The sequence below is a fragment of the Pleuronectes platessa genome, chromosome 12 (genome assembly GCF_947347685.1).
Source record: "Pleuronectes platessa chromosome 12, fPlePla1.1, whole genome shotgun sequence".
In the NCBI taxonomy this organism is placed as follows: Eukaryota; Metazoa; Chordata; class Actinopteri; order Pleuronectiformes; family Pleuronectidae; genus Pleuronectes; species Pleuronectes platessa.
In genome coordinates, this window is record NC_070637.1 from 17,184,006 (window position 1) to 17,201,783 (window position 17,778).

The 17,778-nt window shown below is 44.5% G+C and overlaps 1 protein-coding gene across 1 annotated transcript in view; it reads right to left on the bottom strand.

Moving 5' to 3' along the window:
- Positions 1-1,274: 1,274 nt before the first annotated feature.
- The window catches only part of lrmda (leucine rich melanocyte differentiation associated), a 210,482-nt gene continuing 193,978 nt past the window's right edge, over positions 1,275-17,778 (bottom strand). Inside the window, exon 7 of the mRNA XM_053436581.1 lies at positions 1,275-2,663. Coding sequence (XP_053292556.1) covers positions 2,584-2,663 — 80 coding nt within the window. The 3' untranslated portion in view covers positions 1,275-2,583. The remainder of the gene's footprint in view (positions 2,664-17,778) is intronic.

Genomic DNA, 17,778 nt, shown 5'->3' on the forward strand with positions numbered 1-17,778 from the left:
AAACAAGCTTAGACACTGACAATGTAGAGGTTCAGAGCTACACTGTCTTTGAGTGCACACACACAGACACACACATGGCGGCCAGCAGAAGAGCCTGCAGGGTTACTATAGCAGAATGTCACTGATCTGCACTGATGAAGTGGCGTGCCATTTGTTCAGCCAGGAAGTTCCCAAGGAGCAGCAGTAGTGACAGAGGCGAGGGTCAAGGAGGGCAGTGCCTACAGGTAGATCTGTGGATCATACCTTAATTAATCCACTGGCCGCTGTGCCAGGCCTCCCATTCATCCCCTCACATGCACAAAGGTGAATGTCAAGCACATGTCAACCCGCTCTGGCACTCCACGCCCATCCCATAATGCAGTTTGTGTTGGCGCGGCAGCTCGGATGCGCCCCTGACGAGGATGGGAAGTGACACACACCAAACTCGGTGTGTCCCCCAGCCAGCTCCGGTGGCTCGGAGCCTGTCAATTCCAGCTCCGTCAGTGGCACTGGCTCAATGGCAGTGCCTGTGACACATGTCACAAAGTTTTAAATGTCTGCTCTTTTCAGCAGGATGGCTGAGCGCGCGCCGCAGCCAGGGGAAGGATGACATTTTGTGTCGTGTGGGGGGAGGAGGAGGGCGGGGGGGGGGGGACTTGTTGTGGTTCCTCTCTTCCTGCCTCCTCCGGCTGTCAGCCCCAGTTTCCTCTGAGCATATCAAAACACGGACAAACAAACCTTGTCATTTTGAAACGCCGGCACTAGTGACCAGGCTCCTGAACGGCATGTCAGCTGGAATATGGTCACACAGTCCTGTAGGAAGTGATGTATGAGCACATGGGAGCAAGCACGCACACTCTCACGTGCACACGAGTCCTGTAAAGTACTGCAAATGTCTAAGCTAATAGAAATAAGAAATAAACGGAGACAGACTCGGTGAACAAACATGGCATGAGGCTATCCCTGACCTTTGCCTCATCTGCGTGTGGATGATTGAGGCACTCGACTGAAGCTCATCATCTCTCAAAACCCACATACAGCAATTCTCTCATCTCTACTTCATCACCAAGGTTTATTTAGGGAGGAGATAATGTAAAAGCTGACACAACATGATCTGACTTGAGATTTGTCGATCAGGGACGCTTTTCTCACACTCTCATAATGATGAGTAACACGGAGCTATTAAAATATTGATTGGCTCTAAACGTTTTGTGCAGGGAAAAAAAAATATGAATGTGAAATCCTTGATCATTCACAATCAGCGTGTTGTGGTGGCAGACGACAGGAGACACATGATAAGTTAACCTCTTTTAATTCTTGAAGCCGGCTTACACAGTTTTACATTACATCCATCACATCATTCATTCATCTCCGATTCTCAGATTGGACGGTTGCCTGCAAAACTATAAAATCAGATATTATAAAATGGCAGCACTTTACTTTCTGCTGTTGTTCCAATTCTTTATTAACACACTTCACTGTGTAACCGTCTTAAAAGTACTATAAATCGTGAACAGTGGACAAATTTGGTTCTAACTTTGTGGTCGATATTGTGTCAAATGCAATTTTCTGAAAATGTAAAAGTCATCACAATAGAAAGCAGTAAACTGGCTGAAGACACGCAGTGCACAATAACACAAAGATACACCTGGAATGCAAACTTCATTAAAGCTAATACTGGAATGTTTTGACGTTAAAAGCTGCATCTACACATCTCTTCCTGAAAAACAGTTCATAATGACAGAAAACAAATTAAATCCTTGCCTGAATATCAAATGTATATCTCTCTTTTTTTCTTAAACAAGTTTCTCTTTCTCCTCTAAACTGAAATAAATTCAATGAAATGCGTTCAAATAAAATAAGAAGTACTCTGCACTCTGACACAAACCAGACTGATCATGCCTCAAAACCCTGTTCCGTTGATGTCTTTATGTTTCAAACAGCAGTAATGTGTGTGTGTGTGTGTGTTTGTGTGTGTGTGTGTGTGTGTGTGTGTGTAAGTAAAGGATACAAATAGAGAGAGAGAGAGAAAGGGAGAGAGAGAGAGACAGAGAGATGAGTCTATGTCAGGCCCCAGGTGTGTGACCGTCACCCCTTTCACCCTTGATTAGTGGCGGCAGTGGATGGGTGATCCATCATGGCTGTCAAAGAAAAGGATGCAATTGAACGGATCTGTGTGTAAGAGGGGGAGGGGGGAGAGAGAGAGAGAGAGGGAGAGGGAGAGAGAGAGAGAGAGAGAGAGAGAGAGAGAGAGAGAGAGAGAGAGACTGTCCTTATTCCTGTGTGTGTCTGTAGCTGTGCAGTTGCTGATGCTTAGAGGCAATCATGTCAGTGGGAGTGTCATGTCCGACTCTGAGCTGGAAGCTGACCGAGCTCAGAGGAGGCCGAAGTGCTGGGGTACCATCTTAAGATCTTAAAAAAAAGCATTCACCTTGTATAAACAACATATTTTTGCTAAAGTTGAAATTATTCTCCATCGGCAAAACCGCTGACCTACGTTTTAGCAGTGCATTTAATAAATAAAGGATTTGTTCGATCATCTTTCCTTCTGCTGACATCTGTCCTCGTCCGTCTCCCTCTCTGTGTCCGACCACATTCTCTCCATCAGAGTTGGTCGTTGCGGATGAATCTGTTGCCTTCTGAGTGCTTGCCGTAGTAGATGTAGCGACACTTAGCGAATACCCCTAAAAGGAAAATATGACAAGGTGTGGGTTAGGTACGTAGTCTTATAGATAAATGAGAAAACATTAACAACCACAAATGTATCTATAAATATTCTGTATTTCTTCATTATTTGTTTGTACACGTCTTCTGAAGGCTGTTATGGACAAAACAGAGCAGTACTACCAGAAATCATGAGGGGGGGGGGGGGGGGGGCAGTGTAGCCAGTAGTTCAAGCTAGACGATCATAGAGCACGAGGAAGAAATTACAAATGTCTCTTGAGGAGAGATTTGTGAGTCGTAAACAGCTGCTTTCGCCTGTTTTTCAAGAAGTTAAACGTCGCAACCTACGTAGTTGACATCGTTATCAGAAACTCTCTGCACTGCCCTCTAGTGGATGTATTGCTTAACAACCCTGCAAACGGAAAGGACGCATGGAAGTGAGCAGACCGTGGCTTTGTGCACAGAGGTGGAGTAAATTAACCTTCACAGACAAAAGTATAGCTACCAGACTATTTATGTGACCATAGCATCAATAAGCCTAAATTGACAATTTATGACAACATTTATACTGTATCTGTCCACATTTCAGCGCATGAAAAAAAAATAAAGTTGCATTCACCTAGCATCATGCAGGCATAATTGCTGTGTTTGAGTTATAGAAGAGCAGGAGTGGTTTCCAACCTGTGGAACAAGACTCTCACAAAGTGTCACATGAAAAGGACCTAAAATCCTTCAAAGATGCATCTGTGGATACAGTAGGACGTGTTCGGACCAGGTCTCTAACAACGGCCACATCCCGAGTCAGACTGACAGAGAAGGCGACCGTGAACGGATGTAAACATCGAATGAGTCAAAAAAGAGGCGTAACATTTTACGAGGCAGTAAACACAGTATTCACTGTATTCATCAGAACTTTAGGGCACAGACGATAAGGTTTTACTGTGAAAGGCTGACTCTAACCAAAGATCTTGTTTGTTTACACTTAGTGCAAGAATCTCCACAGGGAAGCTTTAAATGGCAGGACTGGTCTGGGTCTGCTCCTTGTAGGGGTTGAGAGGTGTTGCTGGGAAGGATGAACATCTTGTTCCACAGAAAGACCACTGTGGCCTCGGGGCACAGTCCTGACAGTAACAAGCTCACAGCCACCCACATGCACTCACTCTGACACAGACACACACACACTTACACTTTCACACATACATCACAGCAGGCACTCATCCAACTATCAGCAGGTAGGGGTGGGGTATGCCCATGTGTATATGTGTGCCTTGATTTAAAAGGCTGATAAAACGCATCAATTAATGAATTTTAGAGTTTAGAAGTTGATATTACCTGACAGGCAATATCGCTGTGTTCAATCGATAATTGGAAGTCAAATCTTTTATTGTCATCATCGGTCAAAGGGAAAACTAAAATATTATATTCTGTGATTTCATTTCAAGATAAACTGCTGAAATCAATTCTTGAGAATACCGAAAATATAAGCCGCATGCCATCTCATTCAAGATGGCCGACAGTGGCTTTCTTATGTTGTAATGAGAGGTGCTGCTGCACAGGGAGAGAGGACTGGCCAGTGTCTGTGGCTGGTCGGCTCCGGCTCTGATGTCACAGCGCTCCGGCTGCCACTTGACGAATGTGGTGGGTCGTAGCTAGGTGTCACCTCTCGCCAAATGAGGCAAGGACAAGTGGCATTAGTGCCGTCAATGATCCTCTGACAGGAGAACAGACACAGCTTTCGCCAGGCTTTTTAAATAGGCATCAAGTGCATTATAGGAGGAGGGTGGAGGGACGGGCGGGGGGGGGGGGGGGGGGGGGGGGTGCAGGCCAGAGACAGGCCAGGAGAGGAGAGACTTATGGGAGAGGCGGGTGTCACGGAGGGATGAGGGGCGCTCCAAGCACTAAGTCCAATCTCATAATCCAAACAGACATTGTCAAGGGCGGGGAGAGAATGGCAACTAAGTGACAGAAAGCAGAGACGGGGACAGAGATACTGGTGCCATATTAGTGCCAAGCATATTCTGATGCCACCCTCAATTCTAACCAAACCTGACACATCGCTCTCTTTACCCCACTCTCTCTGACTCTTCAAAGTAGGCTCTACCAAGTCACACGCACACACACACACTCGCACACGCACACATATACAGTACAAAGTCACACACACACACACACACCAGTCCCTTGCAGCAGTAGTGGGTGTTCTGTCAGGCGGAGGAGCAGTACAGCAGCAGCGGCAGCAGCAGCCCACAGGCCCGAGGACAAGCTCAGTCAATCTAAATCTGGACTTTGTAGTGGAGCAGTGCTCATTTCCCCTCATAGCCCAGCTACTTGAGGTGATCCAAACACTGAAGTGTGAGGAGCTGTCATCTCCGATAAAATCCGGGACCAGCTCCATGCCTGCCTGCTCCCCCGGTGTGTGAGGGGTACATATAAGTGTGTGTTTGTGTGCCTCTCTGACAGCGGGGAGGTTGGGGCGAGGAGGGATGAATTCCAGCTGCCGTGATTTGCCTGGGGATATAGGTGCCACGGCTGGAGACTGGGCTTGACACCACAGGACTCAGGGTGTCTCGCAGTGCTCTGATCACATGGGTGCAGGGGCCTTTCACATATTCACAGCTTACCCGGTGAGAAACTCACTCTCTCCAGGAGTGGGGCCCTTAAAGAGATTACCCATTGAGATACCAGAACCAAGGCTCCTATAAGACATTACCTTGAGGGGATATATTTGTCGGTTGCAACCAAAGCCTTTCAGAGATAACCTTCACAGATGAGGGAGCTGGAGCTGAAGGACCCCCAAGCCTTTACACTCGGCTGATCTCGTCACTAGCCTATGGGGACTGAGAAAGATTGGAGGGAACACATTCTGTGATTCTCTAGCACCAATCACGAACCTCTGGACGACGTGTGACCTGTGACTGTCCGGGAGAAAAAAGGCTACACCTGTGATCACAGGAGAAGAGGAGGAGTAAATTAAGAGGAGTAGTAGAACGGGGCCAAGGTCTGTTTCCCAGGGGGCGAAGGAGTGTTTGAATGTGTCTCTTAATTTCCCGTGCAACCTGGCTCCAGCGCTGGCCACATTTCACGACTACATTAAGCAACGTGTTTCATGCATAAACACATTTCATTTCACTGCCTCGCCTTCACAGCGAGAGCTCGCTCTTATTACGAGAGGAACCTGCAGAAAGATGGGGAGGCCGGAGACAGAGGAGGGAGCAACCGAAACGCCCGACTCACTCTTACATAACACACTCCGAGGGCACGCTCATGCCGGTGGGGTTCCGCCTGATGAACTGACACTTAATAACAAGTGGTACAGTGCCAAACCCAGTAGTCTGCAATATCCTCTGTGTATCCCAAAGCCATATATGAGCACACTGGAATCAAAGCCCACAACTCGCAAGCACACGCACGAACCAGTACACACTTTGATCTCGAGCGCACAAACAAACCGTGGCGAGGACAATGGGCGCAGCCATTAAAGTGACGGATTAACAAAGTGATGTGGAGGCTAATGCTTCCATCATGTCCTGGTGGAGGAACAATCAGGCCTTTGTTCGGCGGTTGTTGCGCAGCACCTTGTTGTTTTTAAGGGGAGCAGCTAACCCTCTTGTCTTTATTAACAGAGCTGTACAGTCTTGTATCGTCCTCTTGGTGAACGCAGCCGTGGAAGTTCATCATCAGACAGTCTGGTCGTTTCGGAGCTTGTTACCCGAAGCATGTGCCCTCTCTACAGGGGCTTGATGGGCCATTCTGCCACTGTGCTTACTGTGAGGGAGCTGTACTCATAAGTGCAGTGCTACAGTATCACATCAACACATGGTAAAAAACAAAAAGTATTATTTCTTCCTCTAAATACAATTTTTCCATTAGAAGTAAAATCAATGAGTAGAAAGCAGCTGTATACATTAGTTTACTCACTAAACCCGGTGTAATCACTGATACTTGATTGCCTTGTTGCACAAGATGACACATGAACAGAGACTCACAAAAGTTACAAAATCTATTTTAAGGTTTGAATCTTGATAATTGTACGACTCGAAAGTGACTTTTTGGACTCCAGGTGAAACAGACATTCACACAAGGCTCCTACATGGAACCTTACTGAGCCAAATTACAGATCATTGTAATCTTCAAAATTATGAACACTACTTTACTACTACTACTACTTTTCCACATTAACTGAATTTTGTCCTTGCAAGTGATAGTAGTAACAATACTTTTCTTTATATTTTCTTGGACGTCAATTCTAAAATGGGACGGTGGTCCCCTGAGCAGGGACATTGAAATACGTTCAAATGCAGTTCCTAATATTTACTATTGAATGTAGTAGCACATCGTTATAAAGTTTCCAGCCGCACTAGAAATAACAGAAAGCGTTCAGCTCTTTGGCTAATTTAAAAAACCACACACTCTACAGCTGGGGCCTCTGCTAGTCAGAGTGTAGAGATTACCAGCCATATGAACTCACATGGTTTGTTGCGAAACTCATTTAATCAGTGCACACGCACACACACACACTCACAATCGTACGTGCAAGCACAAAGGGAAAAGAGAGGGAGTGAGTGGGTTTAATGATTGTTCCCTGCATACAATCAGCTTGACTCTTTTCAAGGGCCATCAATATGTCACAGAGAGACACATCCGACGGATGTAGCTTTTAACATCAAGGTTATCTATTCTTGGCATGAATCCACTCTTTCCACTCCTATCCTCCCCTCTCGTCTCAAACTGTTTCCACTCTGTTCTTCTCCACCTCCACATTCTTTACTCTTTTATTTGCTCTCTTTGATTCGTCTCCTTCAGCCTCTGATTCCTCTTGTTTGCTGTGGTTTATGTGTTTTTGTTGCCTCGCCTGTTTTTTTTCTTTCCCACCCTTTACTTTGGCCCTTCCGCCAACAATTCCATCACTGCTGCCATCCATTAAGGAAAAACTGAAAATGAGAAAAAGCCAATTAACAAGACAATTACAGTTTCCGTATTATCTCCGAGCGCTGAAATAACACTGGCAGGTGGGGAGGGGCGGGGTCGGAGGGAGTCACGGGGCAGACATCCATAAGAGTTGGTGTGAGGGTGACTTATGAGCTCGGGGCATAGGCCGCTGTGAGCCAGGGCTATTATTGTGGACACGATCCATCTCCGGCTGTCCTTTTATCAGCTCAGCCCAACGTCACGAGATGGAGTCGCCACCTCCTCTCTATAGGGAAGCCTGCAGATAGATAACCCCCCTGCGTCCCATAAACCAACAGCCAGTGGACTGCGAATAAGCCCACTGAGAGGCGGGCTGGCACACAGTGGCACGGAGAGAAATGCCACTCAGCATTGGTATGCTGGGTATGTGTGTCAGTGTATTAGCATTTTCTAATTTGTATTTTTTTCTTAAAATGTTATGAAGGACGAAGAGTTAAACAGTGACGGTGCCAAGCAACTCAAGGACCATGACATCAAAGCTTACATCTCTTGGATTTTCTTTTTGTTTGATTTAACAGAGTCAACATCAATATCAATTAAATGCAGAGTAAAATCAATATTATAACTAAAACTGGCCTGAATCTGGCCGAACGACGCAGCAGGAAAGGACTGGGAGGCTATTTTTCATGCAGGACACATTCGCTCCAGATGTGCATTTCTACACAACACCCAGCTGCTTCTCTACAGCAAAATACACAACAGAGACACAGCAATACACTGTAAAAATGGCTAAACAACTTTGTTCCTCAGCAGTCAAATCAACAACATTCAGCACTACCCAAATGCTGTCTCTCTAACAAAGAAAAACCTCAGTTTACAGTTTCCTGATCTGGGACCAGCAGAGCCACCGACTGTTTTGGTTGTAGTTGTGTATTTCAGTGTAAATCACAGCAAGCTGAGAAAATCACACTGTTTTGCATGAGTAAACATTGATAGGAAAGATTACAGTGGTCACTCCAGGCGCGACAAATCAACAACTTTAACTATCTATCAACAACACTTTAGTTATAGAGTATCGTGACAAATTTGCCATCATGTGATTTATCAAATTTATATTTCCAAATTTTATATGAACTACTCAATGGCACAGTTGCCAGTATTGTGTCAATTTGGAGTCATTTTTTGAACAAAAGTGAATTATCCTTTTTCAGTGAGACCCCCTCAAACCAATCAAGTTGTAGTTTAAAGCCATATCTGTCCAGACTCATATAAAAAAGTACTTCTTTGAACTTCAAAATCGAATTAGTTCATCCTTGAGTCAAAGTGAAGGTTTTTGCTCAATTTTAAGAGATTCCCACGTGGCCCTCCTGAGATATTGCGGTCACATAACTGGGATGAACAGACGAGCCCAACACATGATGCCTCTTGCGACAGCTGAGACATTAAAACTGTAAGTACAAACTAAATATACTGTATAATGTGACCAATATAAACAAACAAGGGCTGCAATATCTGTGTGTGTGTGTGTGTGTGTGTGTGTGTGTGTGTGTGTGTGTGTGTGTGTTTTAAATAAATCTGTCCATACAAATCTTTACTAATACACTCTCCTGTCAATTAGTTAATGGCTCAGGTGTCCCCCCCATCTCTCTGTCTCAAACAAAACTCCTGTGTGTAACTTTGAGAATTAAAGTGACATTTGCCGTCAACCAATAAAAAATATTTAGTCCATTAAACATAAATGCCTGTCATTATGATGCATGCCCCGGGACTCAGGCCTCCCCCATTCCCCTCCTGGCTGTTTACTGCGGCCAGACAACTGCAGTGCCTGCATGTTCTCAACTTCAGCGTATTGATTAAACTTTTAAATAGCTGCCATATAACCCTGGGACATCAGGAAGATTAATTTGCGTCAATGTTCATCTGTAATTCATTAGCCATTTATACTCTCCACATCCACACAGGCTATTGGGAAAATGTGGCCCATTTTTCACCCAGGCAGAGGCTGGGGAAAAGGCAGCGAGAGGGAGGGATGGAGGGAGGGCGGGAGGGCAGGGGAGGATTATACAGCCCACGACATAAGGAGTATTCTAACAAGCCAATAGTGCAGTAAAAGGCATGCATGGTGGTAAAACATACAGCAGCTTTAAATACAGACTGAAAAACACTCTTATATACATTTAGTGGTTGCCATTTTTCAGCCATATAAAGAAATATATACCCACTATTAGATATCAATTGCTGAACTGATTATAATCTCAGTTTAACAAGCCTCCATAATGACATGCCTGTCCATCAGACTGGAGGAAGACAGCATAACCGTTACTCTCTCTGTTGACATTTGATGAGGCTCTGACGTCAAGACTTTCCAAACACTTCTCACCAGGCAGCCTGACATGTTGTATACTTCCTGTCAGTCAGTCAGTGGTTGGTCTGTCACCCATTCAAACATCATGTTTCTCTCTCTCTCTCCCACACACACACACACACACACACACACACACACACACACACACACACACACACACACACACACTCACACTCACACACACACACACACACACAAACACACACACAAACTTTCATTCTTTAGATTAAATTCGCTGTGTGGTACTTTTTTTGGCTTTCCATTTTCATTAGGTGTTTGTTTATTGGTGTGGATAATTCCAAAACCGAGACTAGGGAGATTTAGGAACTGAGTGCATGACTCAGATCAAAACAATGCCCATACAGACGGCCAACAAAGAATCAAATAAGAGGGGGAAAGTGTGTGTTTGTGTGTGTTTGTGGGAGATGGAGAGTTGAAAGATTTGCTATTGCCACAGGCCGATGGGCTGTCAGGGGAAGGTTGCTGGGTCATGGCTCAACCGGCCCTGATCAATACCAGGTTGATTTTGCCACATGATTCTCCTTAAAGTGCAACAATAACACATTCTGTATGTTTCCATGTGCATCAAGAACCGAGGGCTGTAGGAGATTGTGGTCATTACTGACAAAATAAACAAATACCTTGAATTAATACATGTGATGAACCATAGTCGTAAATAAAAAGAAACGCAGTTCATTCGTTGGTATCGGTTTTGTTTTGGGCAAATCGGCAGGATTGGTTAACGATGGAGTATTGACACTCTGTCACTGTCAGTTCACTAAATGGCCATAATCAAACACTTTAAATTGAGGATGGCATTATTCATTGATGGGTGAATTACAGTTATAACCAGATGAATGCCTATCAGTCTCTGTACTTTCAGCTTATGGGGATGAGAAGGAAATTGAATTCTGGGGCACATAAATTTTGACTGAAAACAGATTACCGTAGTGGGGGGCCTAATGAAAAAAAAAAAGAGGATGAAATTAATTTCAGTGACATTTATTCCGCGTCGAGCTCGTAGAGAACACCGGTTACAGTAGCTCTGGTGTCTGGAGATAAGAGGAGAGGGGGTGTAAAGCAGAGGACTCAGCCAGTTTACAAAGTCCCGAGTCCCCTTGGAGCGTCTCCCTCAGGGCATCATCCAACAAACTCTATGACCACGCACAACTTGCATATGAATAAAACAAAAAACGTCCTGTAAGCACAACAATGACAAGCCGCTTATTTACCGCTGGAGTTATTGAGGGCACGTGAAACCACTAATGACGCCAGTAATCATAAGCGCTCTTTTTCCCCATCAACACGTGGATCACAAATCACCGCACGCATGCACACGCCACTGACACTGATCGATTGTGTTCTTCATTACACCCAGGATTTCTAATTAAAAGAAAAGCACAGATAAGTGGCCAAAACCTCCGACCGAAAAAATAGAAAGGGAAAAAAGTGAAAATCGCAATTAGAGGTTTGGCTGCGTGCGGTAATGGTGTCGTTAATAAGCGCGGCTTGGTGAGTGACTCAATGAAGGTTTAATCACTGGGACAGGATTCAATAACAAAAGAGCACAGTATTAATCACCAGAGAGTGATAACTTCACTGTTCATCTCTTTGACATTGGAGGAAGGGATGAATTAATGATGCTCTCCATCCGAACACATTAAATAATAATTATCAGGCAAAACAGCATGAAAGGGACTGCATAATGAACCCCATTGTCAGGTCAATTACAACCACATAAAACTGTTCAAAGGGAAGTAGCTTGTTACCAGATAGCCATACTAGAGAGGACAGCGGTGGCGTTATCAGTGGAAGGTGTCTGGCAACCTCCTGCTTCTGATATCAGGGGTTTAAAATGTGTTGAGAGTCTGAAATGCAGTTCAAACTTAGAGGGCACCGGGACGCCATGTAGCTGCACGTGCCCACTGTAAAAAAAATAAATAAAAAAAGAAGCTACAAGCGTTCAGCGGGGGCATTCAGCGAGGAACACATTGGAAATTGGTTAGCAAAGATAAACGACACGACAATGACAGTGTTTTTCTGGCTCTGAAGCAATGTCAGCCGCTAAGTGCCGTGTTAACTAAACTCAACTGCACAGACAATGATGGACTTCACGCATCAGTGGGCAAAATGGCACCTCGCTACCTGTCAGTGGCAATTTTCATCAAATCAAAGACGGCCAGCAAATTTGGCCACGAGAGGAACGGCCGGCGGAGTTCGACACAAAGACATAAACATGCACGGATGATATAGGTGGGGAATGGTGCGGTGGTCTCTTCCTTCCTTACAACACAAAACGGACAATGGCTGTCTCACAGGGCTCTGGCTGTTCACTGAGAGCCAAGCACGTCGGGTTGTCCTCTAGCTTGTCTTTTTGAGCTAGACATCAATTACTGCATGGCTGCTGCCACTGGGAGACACACTCTTAAACAAACAGCCTGGCAACCTCCAGCTTGACACATATCAATACTAATCTGACGTCTTGTTCCACAGCTCCCCCCCTCAGACCCTGGCTGGCTGCACCTGCCTGACTGCAGTGGCCATGGGTTGGCTCTGCGCCTTCACACTTCCTTCCCCTGTAGACATCAAACACTTATTACTCCCCATCCTGGCCCTGCTAACTGACTGGCCTGTCTGGGCCACACGGGGACCCCATTATTAGAGTCATTTCAGTGCCCATCCTGATGCCTGTTAGGCAGTTCTCTACCTGGGGCTCCTGCTCCCTGCCTGCCCGACTGAGTGCCTGGCCAGCCAAACAGTGATTGGACATGACATGGTGACAGAAAACAGGGGAGAAGGGCAATAGAAATAAAAGAACAGAGATGGCAGAGTGAGGCAGGCAGAGACGGGCCAGAGAGGAAGGTGGGTATGTTAGCCGGGGCCCTCGTGGCGTGGGGTGTGCCCATCAACACGGATGAGCGTTAGCCAAGAGCTGCATGTCACAATGATGGAGAGGCTAGATCACTTACATCAGAGCTTCATCTGACTGGAAGATATCAATCTCCCAGCCTAATCCAACAGGACATGGTAAAATATCCTTTAACGCTGCTCCCCCACCCTGCCTTTGTGTGTGTCCCTTCCTTCTGCTTCTCTCGGAGCAGAAAATGTGCATAACCTTCATTGTTGGACTTCAATGCGCCACACATTTTCACATCCCATTTCCTCTGTCTCCAGCGCTGACAGTCAAATTATGATGGACAAAACGGTACCTTGACATATAGCATTTAGCACAATTTGTCACTGTGTGTGCAAGAGAAGAAGTGTAGATCACTGCATACGTGCGCTGTCAAGATCAGACATTTTACCGGTTCTTTTTAGAACAGTATTCAAGGGAAATTTACATTTTTTAAGTGGGTGGTCAAGCCGAGCAAAAAGTTAGAGTGTGTGTTGTACTGTATCAATACACACCAAAGGAAATAAATCATTTTTTTGCATTGACAGATTTTGATTGAACATCGGGAAATCCAGTCAATGAGGTGAAACATGCCAACGTCAATATGAACAATATGATTATTGGTCAACATGTGTCTACTTGTTAAGTAACTGCTTAAACTCCTACTTACCCCAAATTAGCGATTTAGTCAATTAATTTAATGTATTAATTTATTCATGTACACTGTGTATCCTACATTTGTATTTATGTTGTTTTTGTCTGTGTTTATTAGTTAGCAGGGTAATTCAAAAACCACAGGACAGATTACCACAAAACTTGGTGGAAGGATGTGATAGGTCAGGAAAGTACCAATCAAATTCTGGTGCTCCAGGAAATATCTTTTTGCTTTCTCCATGTTCCTTGATTTCTCAGATAATAATTACATTTTTTTTATATGTAATATAATTTTTAAGACTTTAAATCCTTTTTATTGTATATGTTATATATGTTTCATGTGTGTGTGAGAACATATGTAAACACAGGATGATTACAAAATGTGAACATGCATTTAAATGGCGCACCATAAGGTTGAAGCAATGGAGAAAATTGCTGCTCAAATTTACGCTTCTGCGTCAAATGACTTGTCGTCGTTTCCTGCCAGAATCTAAACTGATGAACCCGCGGCAGCCAATCAGGTGTGTGGCGGAGGTGATGATAGCAGAGTGTTGTGGGGAATATTTCATGCCCCCCCTCTGGCCTCCCCCGGCTCCACTGTAACTCTACATCTGTTAATTAATATGACATATCCCCTGTTCATATGCAGAGAGCGAGAGAGGGGACAGCGAGATGAAGGTATGAGGGAATGATTAACAGCGGATCTGTCCCCGCTCGTGAGAAATGATCTCGCCTCCGCTGCTCTCCCCAGTCCTCCCTCCACCCCTCTTCATTTCCGTCTCTCTCTCTCTTCGGCTCACTTCATTTCTTCCTGGTCCTCTCCCTCTCTCCCTCTCCCTTCCCCTTATCTCGGTCTCTCTCTCTCTCTCTCTCTCCTTCTCACCCCTCATGCCCCTCTCCTCTCCTTTTCCCCTGACACACTCGGACTGTCCTCAGCCCCCTGCACATCTCCTGACAGGTAGAATAATAACGCTCGTACATCACTACCCTGAAAAGTCCAATAACCTAAATCTTCACTTGCCACACACCCCGGGACTCAATTACTTTATTGACATGTAATCTTCATAAGGGGAGAAATATTGAGCATGTAAGGTCAGCCGGTTATGAAGACATATTATCATATTATCTGCATGGGGGTTGTAGGGGCTCGGACCTGACAAAGCTAATTATAATGGTACATGTTTCAGAGCTCAGAGCGTATTATCTGCTTGGCTGCTCGGTTGAGCCACAGCTGAGGTATAGAGGAGAAGGGGATGAGATTTCAAACCTAATAGGGGCTGGATGTCATCCCAGGGCATGGGAATTAATGAAGCCAAATATTATCGACTGCACATCACGGCACTAATATCCTCGATTTGTTCATTGTATTTATCAGGATTACCTCGCCAGAGTCTAACGGCCAACAGCATATCACAATAGAAGATGACGGGCGGGGCCTTTTCTCAAACTGTACAATAACGGAAAAATTGTGTGCGTTGACGTATTGTACAACAAAAACGTGCAAATGCGCTGCTAGTGCCGTGGCTTGAGCCGTTCCTCAGCCAAAATGTCACAGTGGGTTAGTGATAGCAGGAAGGACAGATGCCCATGGCTGTGTTATCGCTTCTCTCCCAAGGTTGTCTCAATATAATCCTTTCAGCACTGCTATTAAAATCCACTGCCTGCTACATAAAGCAAAATAATAACACGGATGATGGTATAACACGCTCTAAGGGTGTATACCTATACAGCTATGTGTTCACTCCATTTAAATGTTCTTTACCATGATGGTATAATGAAAACGGTATAACCGAGCTTGTTATGTGGACCAAACATACAAAAGGGCAGAAAAACAGTTGGCTAGCCCTGAGACATTGCAACTCAGGGTCACAGTGTGCTAACAAGAAGCCGCACCGCCAGACATGTGCACATGGTCATTTCTCCTTATCCAACATCATGCCCTCTCCCTCTCCCTCCGTTATCCAACTGCCTGAATCCTCGGCTCCGAATTTCCGCCGCAGAAGATGCCCGGAATGGTGCGGAGCTGCCAAAGGTCATGTGTTAACACTTGTTAATGGTGTCAAACGCAGAGACATATTTTAGCTTTCTTCCGAGGCTCTCCAGGCCCCTGACACCCCACGCAGCGCTTATTTTCATCTCATTTGCCCTGAAATAATTGAATCTTCTAAGTTTTCCATATTTCAGCATCTCATTGGAAATTGCACTGTTCCGAGTTCTTCTGTTCCCCCTGCATTTCTCTACGAAGCATGAATTATAACAGCGCTCAGGCTCACATGCTCAACAAATACCACATGCTGTACACAACTGCATAATCAAAGAATTACATATTTTTTTGGGCGAATATGATGTGGTTTGATGGCTACCAATTCTGAAGGTTTGAGTTTTTGCATGTTTGTCCTGAGGGAGGGGAACGAAACAAACAGCCGCTTAAATCACAACAATCTGGGATGAATCCATGTGTTGGACCAAAATGACTCAGTCAATCCAATCAGGTTGTGCTGCAGCGACGTTTCATGCCAGAAACGATCCGGGAATCAAATTATGATGGTGAAATAACTTGTCCGCTCGCATTATCGTGACAGAGAAACCTGCTCCGTCTGTTTAAAGTGACTTAATCAGCAAATCAAAGTGACAGATTAAAAGGTTGTCTTGGACTTCCTAGCATTTCGGTGACCTCGCTCTTTTCATTCCGCCCGGGCTGGAACGTTGATGCCAGTACAAACCATGAAGGACCTGCTACTTCCTGTCACCGAGGCTCCCCTTTATATTTTAACAGAGATAAATTGCATGTCAGAGCAGCAGAATAGCCCTGACACTGATATCCAGTTGACCTTACGGATTCTGAGGCAGGGCAGGATAAGCTGACCCACAACATTTCTGCGAAACGGAGTGTGTTTGGTTCAACTCGGACACCATTCATCCACTTGAATGGTGAATCTGCAGTAAATAGAGGCTCAGATCCATAGCAATGGAATCCTAGTGTATGGGATAATGGCCTTCTCCTTACAAGCAGCAAATCCAAACAAGGCTTTCACACAGCACAATTCAATGAATAATCTAAATGGCACTTAATGTGAGCTATGCTGATACTCTGACAATAGTTTGTGTTCAGACATCACAGCTTAGTGTCTCCCAATTGTATATTGATGCCGAGGCAGTTGACAATAAATCACTGGATTCGCCAGTGAGTGAGAAAACTGTTTAGACAATGGCCCAATAGAGCTTACCGTAATTGACAGATGGGTTCAGCTCTTTCCACCACAATAGCTTCGGAGCATTGAGGGTACCTGGGAATATGTGTGTCTATCTGAGTGTTATTTTCAGGACGGAGCGTGTTATAGAGTAACACTGACTGCAATCACGTGCACTACTCTCGTGTTACAATATTAGCAAAATATGCCCTAGTTATAATTATTAATCAACATCTACAGTTATCTTTAAAAAACAACTTCTGGCTAAAACCCTAGTCTGTATATAAAGATGGACCACATGGCAAAAAAGACGACAAAATGTTATGATCGCCTCCTGGTGGCTAGCTGGAATATAAGTCATAAATCCAGTCTCCTCCATGTTATCGAATGAAACATGGACCAAAGTAAAAAAGTCAAAGTACACAGCAGATACATTTTACCTAGTTATATAACACTGATGTATCTTTTTTAAAGTTTTCCTGGAACGTTTACTTATAGTAGTGGTAAGTATCACCACTACACGACACATGAAGTCAACACATAGCAGCACCTGTTGTTTTGGCTTCAAATCTGTACGTTGGGAGACACGATGTTCATTTTTATATAAAGTCTACGGCTCAACGATATGTCAAACACCGAATGTTTACAGATGTTATCAAAGCCTTCGAGAAATGTCCAGGTATTTCAGCACAACTATTTAAAAGCGTAAACGTTACCTAGAAGGAAAAACAAGAGCAGCCAGTTACATTAAGTTGTTGGAAACATCCATTACAGACGAGTTCTTGATTTCTTGGATCAACGCAGACCCACAGTCCTTGGCTGTTCTTTCCTCTTCAATGATGGTAATAATACAATGACGGGAAAGTTTGGCTTTATCTCCCAGAGACTGTTGGCTTGTTTACGAGCTGTCCGACTGCTTAACTGCTCATGATCTCTGTTCTGTTCCATTTAACAGAAATAACTTTGGGATGTTTTTACAAAAATACTAAATCAAATTACTTAAAAGCTTGTGTTTCACACTCTGACCCAGGATCAGAATTTCTTTATTCAGTTACGTCCTGTTATTTCTACAACTGATATTTTGTTTGGAAAGTGTTTCCATGTAAAACGCTACAGTAGTGTCT